This window comes from Tribolium madens, unplaced genomic scaffold, assembly GCF_015345945.1.
Source record: "Tribolium madens isolate multiple individuals breed KSU strain unplaced genomic scaffold, Tmad_KSU_1.1 Scaffold_20;HRSCAF=117;Tcas5.2_LG4, whole genome shotgun sequence".
Lineage (NCBI taxonomy): Eukaryota > Metazoa > Arthropoda > Insecta > Coleoptera > Tenebrionidae > Tribolium > Tribolium madens.
Window position 1 is genome coordinate 7,692,137 of NW_025400985.1, and position 12,202 is coordinate 7,704,338.

The window sequence follows — 12,202 nt, forward strand, 5'->3', positions numbered from 1 at the left end:
TTCTAGTTTTTAATTTTTGTTAAATAAGTGGAAATCCTAATTAATTGGTACCTATTTATTTTATGATCAATTGTTTTGTATTATTAAGTATAAATTATTCATTAATCATTAGGATTTACCGAAGGATTTACATCAGTAATTAACGAGTGAAAATATAATTAGCAAACAAATTAATAGTATATAATTTTATAGAGTAAACTCCAAAGACACTTCTTGTCTTAAAATAAATATCTTATTTTAATTTGTTTAAATCATTACCTCAGTTGGTCTTTTTGGATTTATAATTTTAGCAAAGCCAAAATTTTTATTTTGCTGTTTATAATATATAATTATTCAGTTATGTATAAGGATTGTAATTAGTAAAAATAAACCAAAAAGTTAATACATCCCAAGAAAGAAACAACCGAAATTCTCTCTAACAACCCACTATTTGTTTTGATATTTTTTCTGATTCATTAATAATTAATTTGTATACCTAATTGTAAAATTAGTTAATTTTGCAGTATAGGTATAACAGCATAATTTTTGTTTGGTTATGCTCAATTATTTATAGTTAGTACCAATGTGAATGTGATCATAATTCGTAAATTTAATTCTGAGTAGGGAGAATACAGGATGTGTCAGAACTCGCGCCCCAGAGAAAAATTTTAAGTAAGATAAGATACCAGGAACATGGAAAAAATATTTAAAAAATTCTATTTGTCGAAAAATTTTGCCATTTATTTTTTGACATTTGATATTTTTTTATATCTATTTAATGATACTGATGGTGTTGTATATGTTTTATTTATATTTATTTAGTAAAACTAAAAAAAAAATTGCCAATAAAAGCCACAAGTAACATTAAATAGAGTTACAATTTAGGATACAACTTCCTTGTTTCCTCTTCTAATAGCCTGTGGGAAATAACTTGGAAAATTATTTTTTCAACAGAAATAAATAGTCCAAGTGCAAAATTTAAACACTCATAATTTCTAAATTTTTATAGATAGATATTTTTCAAAATTTTTTCCATGTTCCTGGTATCTTACCTTTCTCTAGGGCACGAGTTGTGGCGCACCCTGTATAATTTCGTTGCATTTAATAGGTAATTCTCGCTAACAGACGCACAATTAAGTGTTTTTGCCGGTCATTGTCATTTTATCAAAACAACAACAAATCGCACCGTTTCATCTCCTCGACAATCTTAAACCAAATCTCTCGATTACCTTTCGGTATCCAATCTCTAATAATCTAATTTCTCTTCGTCTGACGTCATAGCGTGCTTCTTTCACATTTCTAATCCGTCGTGCCAGACACAATAGCAATGACGCACGTCTATTTGAAAAAAGCAACGAACGCATTGAAACAAACCATCGCAGACGAATGCATTCTTCACGGTCGTAAACCCCAAATAAATCGAAAAATCGGCTGGCTGCGGGCAAATTTGCGTCACTTGTTGGAATTTTTTTCGGGTCATTTTCAAGGGAATATTTCTACCTTGCACAAAACCGCCAGTGACGTCAACAAAATATCGCTTACTCGAAATGCTGATACGGGTGTTTGTTTACCTGTCACGGTTACTCATCACATGACAAAACATTGTGTGCAACTCGGGCGAAAACCACGTGCGGAGTTGCGTAGCGGAGGTTATCTATTTTTTCCGATTCCGACAAATCTTCTGGATCTTACCAATATTTTTCAGTTTTTTCAAAATTATTAAAATTTCTTTAATTTGAGCCATTTGAAATACCAAATTAGATAGAAGACATGAAACAAGTCTATTTTATTCAGTATACTTTATTATATAGCGTGGAAGCGTGGTATTTTTTGGCACTTGAACTAAGAGCTCCACCTTGTGCCAAAAACTGCAAAGCTGTAATCGCAGCGGTTTTCCGGGTGCCGGAACTTGATTTGATAAGTTTTGACGTCAAGTTTTCGATTAATTTGCGGTATATTAATAATGTGTTTATTAATTAGTAAATATGTCGTCTTCATGGCACAAAAAAGTTGTTCTTACGTACTTATAAATCAATTAATTGTAATTATTGTTTTGCAGCCTTCTGGTTGGAGGAAACTACGAAATATCGTCCAATGGACGCCATTTTTTCAAACGTACAAAAAACAAAGATACCCATGGGTTCAACTTGCGGGTCATCAGGGTAATTTCAAAGCAGGGCCGGACCAAGGAACAATTTTGAAAAAGCTTTGCGTCAAAGAGGAGAAATGTTTCAAAGTAGTTTCACAAATATTTTATCTTTCTAGCCACTAAAAATGAACTTTCAGGTTTTAATGAAAGATGTCTTAAGGCCATACGTTCCTGAATATAAAGGTTTAGTTGCAAGTGATGATGGGGAGTGTTCCTATATCCAACTGCAAGACCTTTTGGGGGATTTTGTTTCCCCCTGCGTTATGGACTGTAAAATTGGGGTACGGACGTACCTCGAAGAAGAATTAGCCAAAGCTAAAGAAAAACCGAAATTGCGAAAAGATATGTACGAGAAAATGTGTCAAATTGACGCGAATGCTCCCACGGAGGAGGAACACAAACTGAAAGGGGTGACAAAACCCAGATATATGGTTTGGAGGGAGACAATCTCGTCAACAGCAACGTTGGGATTTCGGATAGAAGGAATACGGAAAGGGGATGGTACCTCGAGCAAGGATTTTAAAACGACAAAGTCGAAAGAACAAATCATGAAGGCTTTTCAGGACTTTACGGAAGGATTTCCACACGCAGTGGTAAGTGATTTAAAACACAAACATTTTTATTACAAAATATAAAGGAATCGGATTTTTGAGTTGATTTCTTTATTTTTCAGCCTAAATACATCCAGCGGTTGAAAGCAATAAAAGCTACTCTTGAGACATCAGCGTTTTTCAGCAATCATGAGGTGAGAATCAACTCCAAAAAGTTGTGTATACGAAATGTGTGTTTCCTAGGTCATCGGAAGTTCGTTACTTTTCGTGCATGATCGTTACAATGCCAACGTGTGGCTAATTGACTTTGCCAAGACAATAAAATTGCCAGAAAATGTGAAAATTTCGCACAGTTCTAAATGGAAAGTGGGAAATCACGAAGACGGCTATCTAATTGGTGTCAATAATCTCATTTCGATATTCATGACGATGTTGGAACAACAACCGGTTGCCATATCGCCACCTTTGACACTTCCGGATCCGCCGGAAATTGCCGATAAAAAGGAGGAAACTTGACGATCTCAAAATGGGAGTTTTTCGTAGCAATTCTTGAACTAGTCGAGAATTTTTGTTTTGTTAATAATTAACGGTTATCATTGTAAATGAAAAATGGTATTATTTATTTTTTAATTTATATAATTTCGTAGTTGTTGCCACAATGTATTGCATTTAACGTAAATTGTAACCATTTGCAATGAGATGACGGTTTTTTGTACTGATTTCAATGTACCTACAATACAGTAACTGTCTCGGAAGTGACCCCACGAGTAGGTTAAGACTTAGCATTATTATTAATTATTCATTCGTTTCACAATCATTTATTTTCATACTTACATGAAATATATTCTATTATAATACGTTTTTTGCGTTTTTTCCCTAAACCTAATACTGACAATAATAACAATTTCCCGGAACGAGGTTATCAGGTGAGATTATTGGAAAAAAATTATAAACAATTATGAGTAACCTTCAATGCACAAACATAGTAAAATGGCGACCCGACTGTCAATTTATCTTTGAAAATAAAACAATCAACAATCGATCACTTATCTAATCTTGTCGTCAGGGGAATAAACGGTGAATAGTATAAATAATTTTTTTAATTAACACAAAAATATATAATAAACATCTTATATCGGGCGATTTAAAAGTTTAAAAGTATGCTCGCATATGAATTTACAACAGTTTATTTGTTTTAAAAATAAAAATAATTTTTTATTGCATCCAACATTTAAATTACGTTGCCACTTTACAATTTCATGATTTAGTCAAAATTTAGCAATTTCTCGCAAATTATAAAAAACACTTCTTTTGAAAAATGAATTTGTTTGCTAGTAAATAGTGCGACATTAATTTGCTTAAGAAGAACACCTAAAATTAATTAATTATTTTTTTACAAAGTGCACCTATTAGCTTTTTAAAATAAAAACATGTACTTAGACTGTACTGTTGCTTTTCTTTATTAGTTTTTTTTTTGAAAAGCAAGTTCTCACAGTACTCGTTTATATAAATAAAATCGTTTTTGTGTTTGATGGCCAGTATCCCTCATGTCACGGGCTTTTCGGGCCTTTTTTGACACACTCGATATTTAGGAATAACAATAACAAAGATATTGAAGCTGGTGTGCAATAGATCATTGTTTTTTTTTCACAGAAGTTGTTAGGTAACAACAAAATAAGTATTTTGAATTTTTTTATTTAATTATAAGATAAATTTTTGAATTTAGCGTTTTCACATTTTTTGTGATAACTGTTACTTAAGAAAGTAATTACTTATTTTAATTTGTTGTACATAGAAATAACTGTATTGTTTATGTGAAGTACAAGTTCTCTTTAGTATTATTCAATAAGAATTAAAAATAAAATTGTTTGTTTGTGGCAAACCAAATAATTCTATTGAAAACTAATTGAATTGCGTTTTGTGGCTTCAGTAAACGCGTTACGTTTTAAGATAGTTAGATTTTCAGTTCAAAATTTTAGATGTTTGGTCCACCCGGTACAATTTTTTGTTCAAAATATGCAACAATCAGCACAGACTCGTATTAACCTTGCATAACTAATAATGAAAATAAATATTTCTTTATTCAAATAACTACATGCACTTGAGACATAATCACAGAAAGAATTGAGCACTCGACCTGATACAGGCCAACTCTCAATCATTTTTATTATCTCTTTTATTGACTTGGCGTTGCACAGGGCTAACCCCACTAACGGTGATAACGGGAATATTGGGCCTTGAAAATTTCCGGGTGTTTCGAGCTTCTTCCGGAGGTTTCGGAGTGTATGGAGGAGGTGCTAAGAAATTCTCCTCAACGGGCCTTAACGAATACCTCCTTCTTTCATTTTGTACATTGTGAGTGTCAGGCATAAGGGACGTCCTCCGAGTTTGGAGATTCGGCCTAATTGCTTGTCTTCGGGCTCTAGGTGGCGAAGGCCCCTTTGGTGGTGACAAACTGGCCGTTCCGAGTTTCCTCTTGGGGGCACCTGGAGGTAGCATTGATTCGGGGACGGTGATAGCCGAGAGGGCGCGAATGAAATCAGCAATTGAGGTTTGTTCAAGGAAGGCATCTTGTTGTTGGGTGGAAAGAACCGAAACTCGCCCCCTGTTTGTCTGTCTCAAATACCGGTCCTCGGTTGTCGTAAACATGCTAGCTCTGCGACGACCGTGCTCCACGTCGTTTTTATCCTCTTTCGGACCCATGAATATGTTTTTGAAACGAGTGAGGAGGTTTTCGGACCGGTTTTCGGTCTCTGAGGACGGTTCTGAAAAAGTCCGCGTTCTATCGGACCAGATGTCATGCCTGGCTTCAACCTTGTGCATCGATGGGACCCTAATATCACTAATTGCTCGTCTACGTTGCGATTTTGGAAGTGCGAGTGTTTGACTTTTGAGTGACCATTTGCTTCCGTATCTCTCACTTGCGAGAATGTCAGAGTCTGGCAAATTTTCATAAGTGCCTTCTTCAGGGTCTGATATGTTACTAAGAGCGTCCACGACTTTAAGGAGGAGATCATTTTGTTGTTCTTGCTCAATACGGTCCATCAGGTCTGACTGAGATTCGAACGTTTGGAGGTTGTAATAACCTGGGCATTCGGAAAGAGCCCGTTTTCGGACCATTGTAGGTGAATTCATGTTACGGTAAATATCCAAATCGGGACAACTTGAGGTTCGGCTGATACGGCGAGGGATGTAGTCGAACGCTTTGCCTCTTTTCACTTTCAAAATTAGGAATTCTTGAAGCAAGGATCGGAGTTCTTGCCGGATACGTATTGGAGTCTTTTTGATGTTTTCACTAATGATTTGTTCGATTCTTTTTACATTTTTGCTTTGGAAAAACTGAGTAATAAAACCTAGGATCATAACGACATAACCCAAGCCTCCGATAACCCAAATCAATAGGAATATTTTGTAGAACCAGTGGTAATCAGAGAATTGGTGGGGTTGGTCGACACCTGGAATAGAATGTAGGGTCGTATAAAATTTGTGGAAATGTTTTTACTAATACTAAAGTAAAAGTATTTGCAGAAATACCATTGCTATCTATTTTTCATTTTTTCTAAAAAGTAATTAGATATGTTGTCTATACCCAAGTATTCAAATTTTAAATATTTATAAGACATTTGCATTAAATTGTAATAAATTGCATATTATGTTGTTCGGAGTAAAAGTAATATGGCGAAGCTGAACGTTTATTTTGCTAAACGCAGTGAGGCAAATAATTCAGCTGAGCCACATAAACTCACTTTTACTCCAAATAACATATACTATTTTATCCGCAAGCGTATTCAGATCGAGAGTAATGAACAATACTATATCTATAATTATCAAGTAAATGAACAAGATAATAGGATGCTTTGCACTAAAATCATAACAATCGTCACGCGTTAGTATCGAAATTAGTGTTAAGATTTTCGAAGGTGTTTATTGATTTAATGGATTACTAGTGGAGTTACATAGTTGTGCAAAATGTCGAATGCTGATAATCTACAACCCCCACAGAAATTACCGAAGCAGCGAAAGAGACAAGAAATAAACAATTGGTAAATGTCATAGTAAAAGTAAAAACTCTTAAGCGAAAAAACAAAGTATTTACTCCATGTTTGGAAGATAAAACTTTTACTTATGTCATTTAGTCATAAAAGGCTCACTTTTGTGACGTTTGCGTATAAACTTTATTTTAGACGAGTATTGCAATAGTTTTACGAAGAGTAGAGCTTGTTCCAAATCTGGTGGCGGATTGACGTTGTTAAAAATAACCGAATTTTGACACTAAACATGTTTACTATTAAAAAAGTATATTGTCCATAGGCTTCGTGATAAAATGTATTTCAAAACTACTATTATTCTTTGAAAAATTATCATAAGTACGAAGTGATCCAGAAAGACTGAGTCTGTTGGCAACAGATTTGAAAGTATTTTTGTTAATAATTTGAAACACTACAAGCTTTGCTTGACAAATATTTGACGTACAACGCCACAAGATTGTTGAATTGTTCTTAATCAAAAGCGTATTCTAATGGTAAGCTTTAAAAATTGGGGTCAGGATTGCCAACATATTCAGTCATTGTGGATCACTTTGTAGATAAGATGAAGAATGATGAACAAATTATTAATTTGTTAACGCATGAAAATAATTTTTAACAATGCTATTTCTAACAATCCTCGTCCTCAAAATCACTAAAGCAAAAATCGCTTGCATCGCTGCTATCGTCGGTTATGATAAAGTTCATTAATGATTACATCTAAATGATTTTCCCTACTTAATCGGGTGATCTTCATTTGCGATCACCCGATTGCAAACTCTTGGAAAATGACTGCTAAAAAAATTTTAGGAAAAGAATGGACGCCCATGTATTTCATTATCTCAACCAAGTGGCCACATTCCAAGTATCTTCCCTGTCACTGTTATTTTGCCACCAGATATGGAACAAGCTCTAATAACTATACAGGGTGTTTACGGTCTTGAGGTTGAAATTTAAATAAGATGATATTTACAGTAGAAGAAAACTAATACACTATAAAAAACAAAAATTCACGTTGTGAAAGGAAATAATTCATTTTAGATTATTGGTTTGAGAACTGCTGCTTCGGCTGCAACAATGGCCATTAGTATCAGTACCTGGTGTTTCACCATAAATTATAATCACGACAACCAATTTATTATTTAAATGTTTTTTGCCATCCATGTTTAAAATCTGGAAAAAATTAAGAAAAACGAATCAAACCGATTGGAAACCTTTTCGATGGAAGAGATTAAACAGAAAATCTTCGAATTTTGATAAAAACTAAAGCAAAAGAAAATCAAATGATAACAGTGACAAAAATATGAAGTGACTCTTCTCTTTCATTGTCACGGATACGATTTTTTTATTTGTTGCAACAATACAATTTTATCTGAACAAGGAAATAATTGACCCTCAAACCGTGCACCAATATTAGGCACAACTGTTTTTTTCTCGTATTTCTATACATACTCTTCAATTACAAGGTCAATTTTCAACTCCAATACCGTAAACACCCTGTATTATGTTAAATTATTGAGTTTTTTTTTAAATATCATAATTAATTCTTAATTAGGTATAATTACAATACAACATATCTCACTTGTTGCATTATTTGTTTGCGGTATATTTTGTGGAATGTATATACTATTCTTGCAGTATTTGACACTAGAAGAAAATGCGGATGCCTTAGATTTTTAGAATTCAGAATAATCAAGTTTTGAAGGCTAGATAAAAATAATACTAGGTATCATTAATACGAGTATACATTTTGACACATGTTTTTTTTTATTGCAGTTGTAATAAAAAGGATTAATATTTTGAAAAAATATATGAAGTAGGTATATTTTTGCTAAATTAGTATTTTTAAATACATATTTAAAAAAAATATGTATGTTGTTTTTACACAGCTGTGTGTCGGCAAATGTATTTTTTATAATTTTGTTGCTTCAATGCAAATGCTTGTTTTATTATGAGTTTCGACATTTTTTTGATTTTACCGAATTCTAAAAATCTGTGATATCTATCTTTTGCAACTCAATTTTTGATAAAAAATCAATACCTGCAACATAATCACCAAACCCGATCGTGGTTAAGGTGACAAAAGCGTAATAAACGGCAACGTCGTAGTCCCAATTCTCGAAAAGTACCATCAGTCCAGCCGGTATAAAAATAAAAAACAAGAATCCTGGCACCAAATACAAAATAACCTGACTTATAAGCCCCAATCGGGTTAAATCATTCTCGTTACTTTTGTTTTTCCATCGTTGATACAGTTTCGTAAACTAAGAATTTGTAATAAGTGGGACTATAAATAATGTATGATTGGTATTGACTTACTGATCTTCCGAAATAATTGCCTAGAGTCACCATCACTATACCATTTAAGGGTATTCCGATCAAGCCATAAAAAATCATGACGATGCGTGTCAGAGTGGTAGTTGGGGATAAATTGCCGTAGCCAATAGTACTCACGACCGTGATAACAAAAAACAACGAATGGTAAAAATCCCATTTGTTGTCTTCCCGGATTTCAGTCATCCCTCGCTTTATCGGCTTGCCGCAATAATCAGTTAAAGCTTGGAAAAATTCTTTTTCATTAGGCAGTGAGGCCGATTTGTCGAAAATTTGGGCCACGAATTTATCGACCTTCTTTCTTAGACAGTCTTTGTTTTGAAGTCGTTCTTGCTCTTTTTCGGATTCCTTCCATTGGAAGAAGGCAGCCCCCATCATCAAATAAAAAATAAAAATGCACAAAACCACAAACCATTCTTTCTTGGACATCATCTACGAGAATGGATGAAACTACATTTTGGCCGTTTTATTTTGCTCACCTTCGATGCAAATCACATAAAGGGGATTAATCTCAATTGAAGCGTTTCTAAGTGATTATCCACTTCTTGTAATGAGGAACTTCCGAATTGTCACAGGTCAATCGAACTCTGATGACAATGAAGGGCGAGTTTTGAGGCGCGGTTGACTCTATTATCCTTCATGCTTTTTTGACTATTGCACTACCTACTGATGGTACCGTCGAACTGATTTCTTGATTCAAGTGTGACGTTTTTGAATTTATTCACGTCCTTGTCTAAGTCATAAGTGCGATATGATCACGACGAGGAGGGGGACACTTGAAGATTAAGTGCGAGAAAAGACGAAAATCCGATTTTCGGTTTGAAACGGTTTGTTACCTTTTGTGTAAATTTTAAACAAATTTGATTTAAATCTTTCCAAAAAAAAATATTATTGACGCAAGTTTTTCGCGATGGACCTCTAATGAATGTCATTTTTCGCAAATTGTGCGCTAAGTAATAGCTTCGTTTCTCGGGGATGAGACATCGATTACGCGATCGTTTCGACATTTTCTCCTCACCTTGCGATCGAAATAAGGAATTTTGTGGATTAATTGCATTGCAAAATCTATCAAATAAATTAACACTTCGGTCAAATATTCCACTCCGCGTCACCGTTACTTAACGATTAGATAAATCGTATTGTTCCAAATGAACTTTTCTCCTCAAAAAGGGCCTTGGTATCAATGCATTAACAGAGGCCGCCGAGGCTTGCGAAATACCAACAAATATAGTCAAAGAAAATCTGGAAAACGCATCATCGTCATCAAACACTCGATTTTTATATTGTTTCAATCAGTTAGCGTCGAAGGTGGACTGGTAATAAGCGACAAATTTACTTATTTATTCGCACCGAATTATTCAGGCCGCGTTTTTTTCCGGGTCCAATTAATCTTTTTCGCGTTTGAATCGCGAGATCATTTTTCTGAGCTATTGTAAGTGGAATTTTCGACGTGTTTATGTGGCACCAAATTGTCGCAGGTCAAGGAAATACACACTCACATTTTTTGAATAAATCAACAATCATCCTAGAAGCGCAAAACCTTTTCGATTTTTAGACTTACTTATCAATTTTATTGTAATATTGTGAGATGCTTGTCAATTGAAATCCATTTAAAATCATGTAAAATTTATCTGTGTTTATGTTTATAATAAAATAATAGTCGAACCATAAATTCTATACAAAGGTTTAATCGGAATTGTTTGTGTGATATTTTGTAAACGGAAATGTAGTTAAGAGAATTTCGAAAACTGGACAAGAGCAGCAAATGTGGCATTCTCGGTTCGTGGTACGACGGAATAAGTGACTTATATAATTTATAAAGATTAGATAATATCAGAACAGAAAGGCGCCAATTCATGAAATTGGCATTTCTTAGAAGACAAAATAAAAAATATTATTTCCATTTGAATCATCTGGAACAAATATTATTAAAAATTGAAAATACATATTTACATATAGTTAAAATGTCATTAATGACCTAATGTTGAACAATCTAAAATAGATGATGAGAATGCATCAAGGCAGGAAAATTGTCTTCTAAATGTATGAAACAGTTTATTGTATAAACTGATTTTTTTAGATATCTAAATAGTCAACACAATTTTGTAATAAATGGAGAAATATAGACTTTGTAATAATTATATAGATTATTATAGATAATTTATCTAAGTACGTATACGTATCTGAGGGCATTAAATAATTTTACAGAAAAATATCTAATATTACTTTTAACTCGGTAATTTTCAGTGGAAGGTAACGTAAAAAATTGTAAGCAACACTTTGGGTGGCCTGCTGTGTTCTTTCTTTTTATTTGTCTAATATATTTTGGTATTGCACATCCTTGTCTAATAGTGTTACATAATAATAATTAAGTTTTGGTAGTTAATGTTTGCCGTAAGTACTTCTTGTCTTTCAATATTTTGGATATTTCTAGCAAGTTGAATAAATCTCTCAGAATTTTTGGTAAAATTTGTAATTGTCTTTGTGCACCTTAGTAGCAGATAAATTAAAAAAGTTATTAGAAAAAGGATTTGAATTATGTATTTCAATTGTGTTACGTATAATATTTTTTAGCAACTTCTTAAATTAATGTTATTATTGATTTTCTGAAATTTTTTTTTACATTTCATATTTTTAAGAAACAATAGTATATTAAAAAACATTGTTATACACGTAGTTAGTGACAAGACATTTCACGTATGAAGTACACAAATTGCTTGAAAATAGCTTAAATTGCATTAGTTTCGGTGAAATACGTTTGATCTATAACAATTTCTTACTGAAAAACGACAGTCAAGATAGTCATCTTCTTTAGTCAAAGAATTGCATAAAATGTCCCCAAAAAACAGTGTCATAAACTACTCGTATCACAATGAGAGTGTTTGTAAACTTGTTTTTTAATATACTATTGTGTAACTGAAAACAGTTGCACAAAATGCTCATTGTGACACCGAAATAGAAAAATACCTTTTTGGTTTTTATTTAATTCTAAAATATTTATTGTTCATTGTCTGTTGTTTAGATTTATATTTTTTTACATTTCACAGTGCATTTTAATGTTTTAGTAGGCAAAACATGTTTTTATGAGTCTAAATATTTTCCTAATCGTTAATTTAAGCTAATACAGTAATATATTCAATCACAAGTCACATGAACTTTCTCGA

At 33.1% G+C, this 12,202-nt stretch overlaps 2 protein-coding genes across 2 annotated transcripts in view; one reads left to right on the plus strand and one right to left on the minus strand.

Moving 5' to 3' along the window:
• LOC123004643 (inositol-trisphosphate 3-kinase A) overlaps window positions 1-3,536 on the plus strand; it is a 30,421-nt gene extending 26,885 nt beyond the window's left edge. Inside the window, exons 4-7 of the mRNA XM_044397994.1 lie at window positions 2,039-2,215; window positions 2,266-2,721; window positions 2,802-2,873; window positions 2,923-3,536. Coding sequence (XP_044253929.1) covers window positions 2,039-2,215; window positions 2,266-2,721; window positions 2,802-2,873; window positions 2,923-3,195 — 978 coding nt within the window. The 3' untranslated portion in view covers window positions 3,196-3,536. The remainder of the gene's footprint in view (window positions 1-2,038; window positions 2,216-2,265; window positions 2,722-2,801; window positions 2,874-2,922) is intronic.
• A 1,205-nt stretch (window positions 3,537-4,741) lies between these two features.
• LOC123004968 (open rectifier potassium channel protein 1) lies at window positions 4,742-9,861 on the minus strand. The gene is made up of 4 exons (XM_044398534.1): window positions 9,518-9,861; window positions 9,024-9,470; window positions 8,746-8,968; window positions 4,742-6,134 (listed from the first exon to the last, which is right to left on the minus strand). The coding sequence occupies exons 2-4, from the start codon at window positions 9,468-9,470 to the stop codon at window positions 4,834-4,836; spliced, it is 1,971 nt and encodes a 656-aa protein (XP_044254469.1). The 5' UTR covers window positions 9,518-9,861; the 3' UTR covers window positions 4,742-4,833.
• Between the last annotated feature and the right edge of the window lie 2,341 nt (window positions 9,862-12,202).

Excerpts from the sequence above, each read along its gene's own strand:
- LOC123004968 (XM_044398534.1), bottom strand. The coding sequence starts at position 9,470 with ATGATGTCCAAGAAAGAATGGTTTGTGGTTTTGTGCATTTTTATTTTT. Across the intron at positions 8,969-9,023 it reads GCAATTATTTCGGAAGATCA|TTTACGAAACTGTATCAACG; the intron begins GTAAGTCAATAC and ends ACAAATTCTTAG. Across the intron at positions 6,135-8,745 it reads GTTTGGTGATTATGTTGCAG|GTGTCGACCAACCCCACCAA; the intron begins GTATTGATTTTT and ends ATTCTATTCCAG.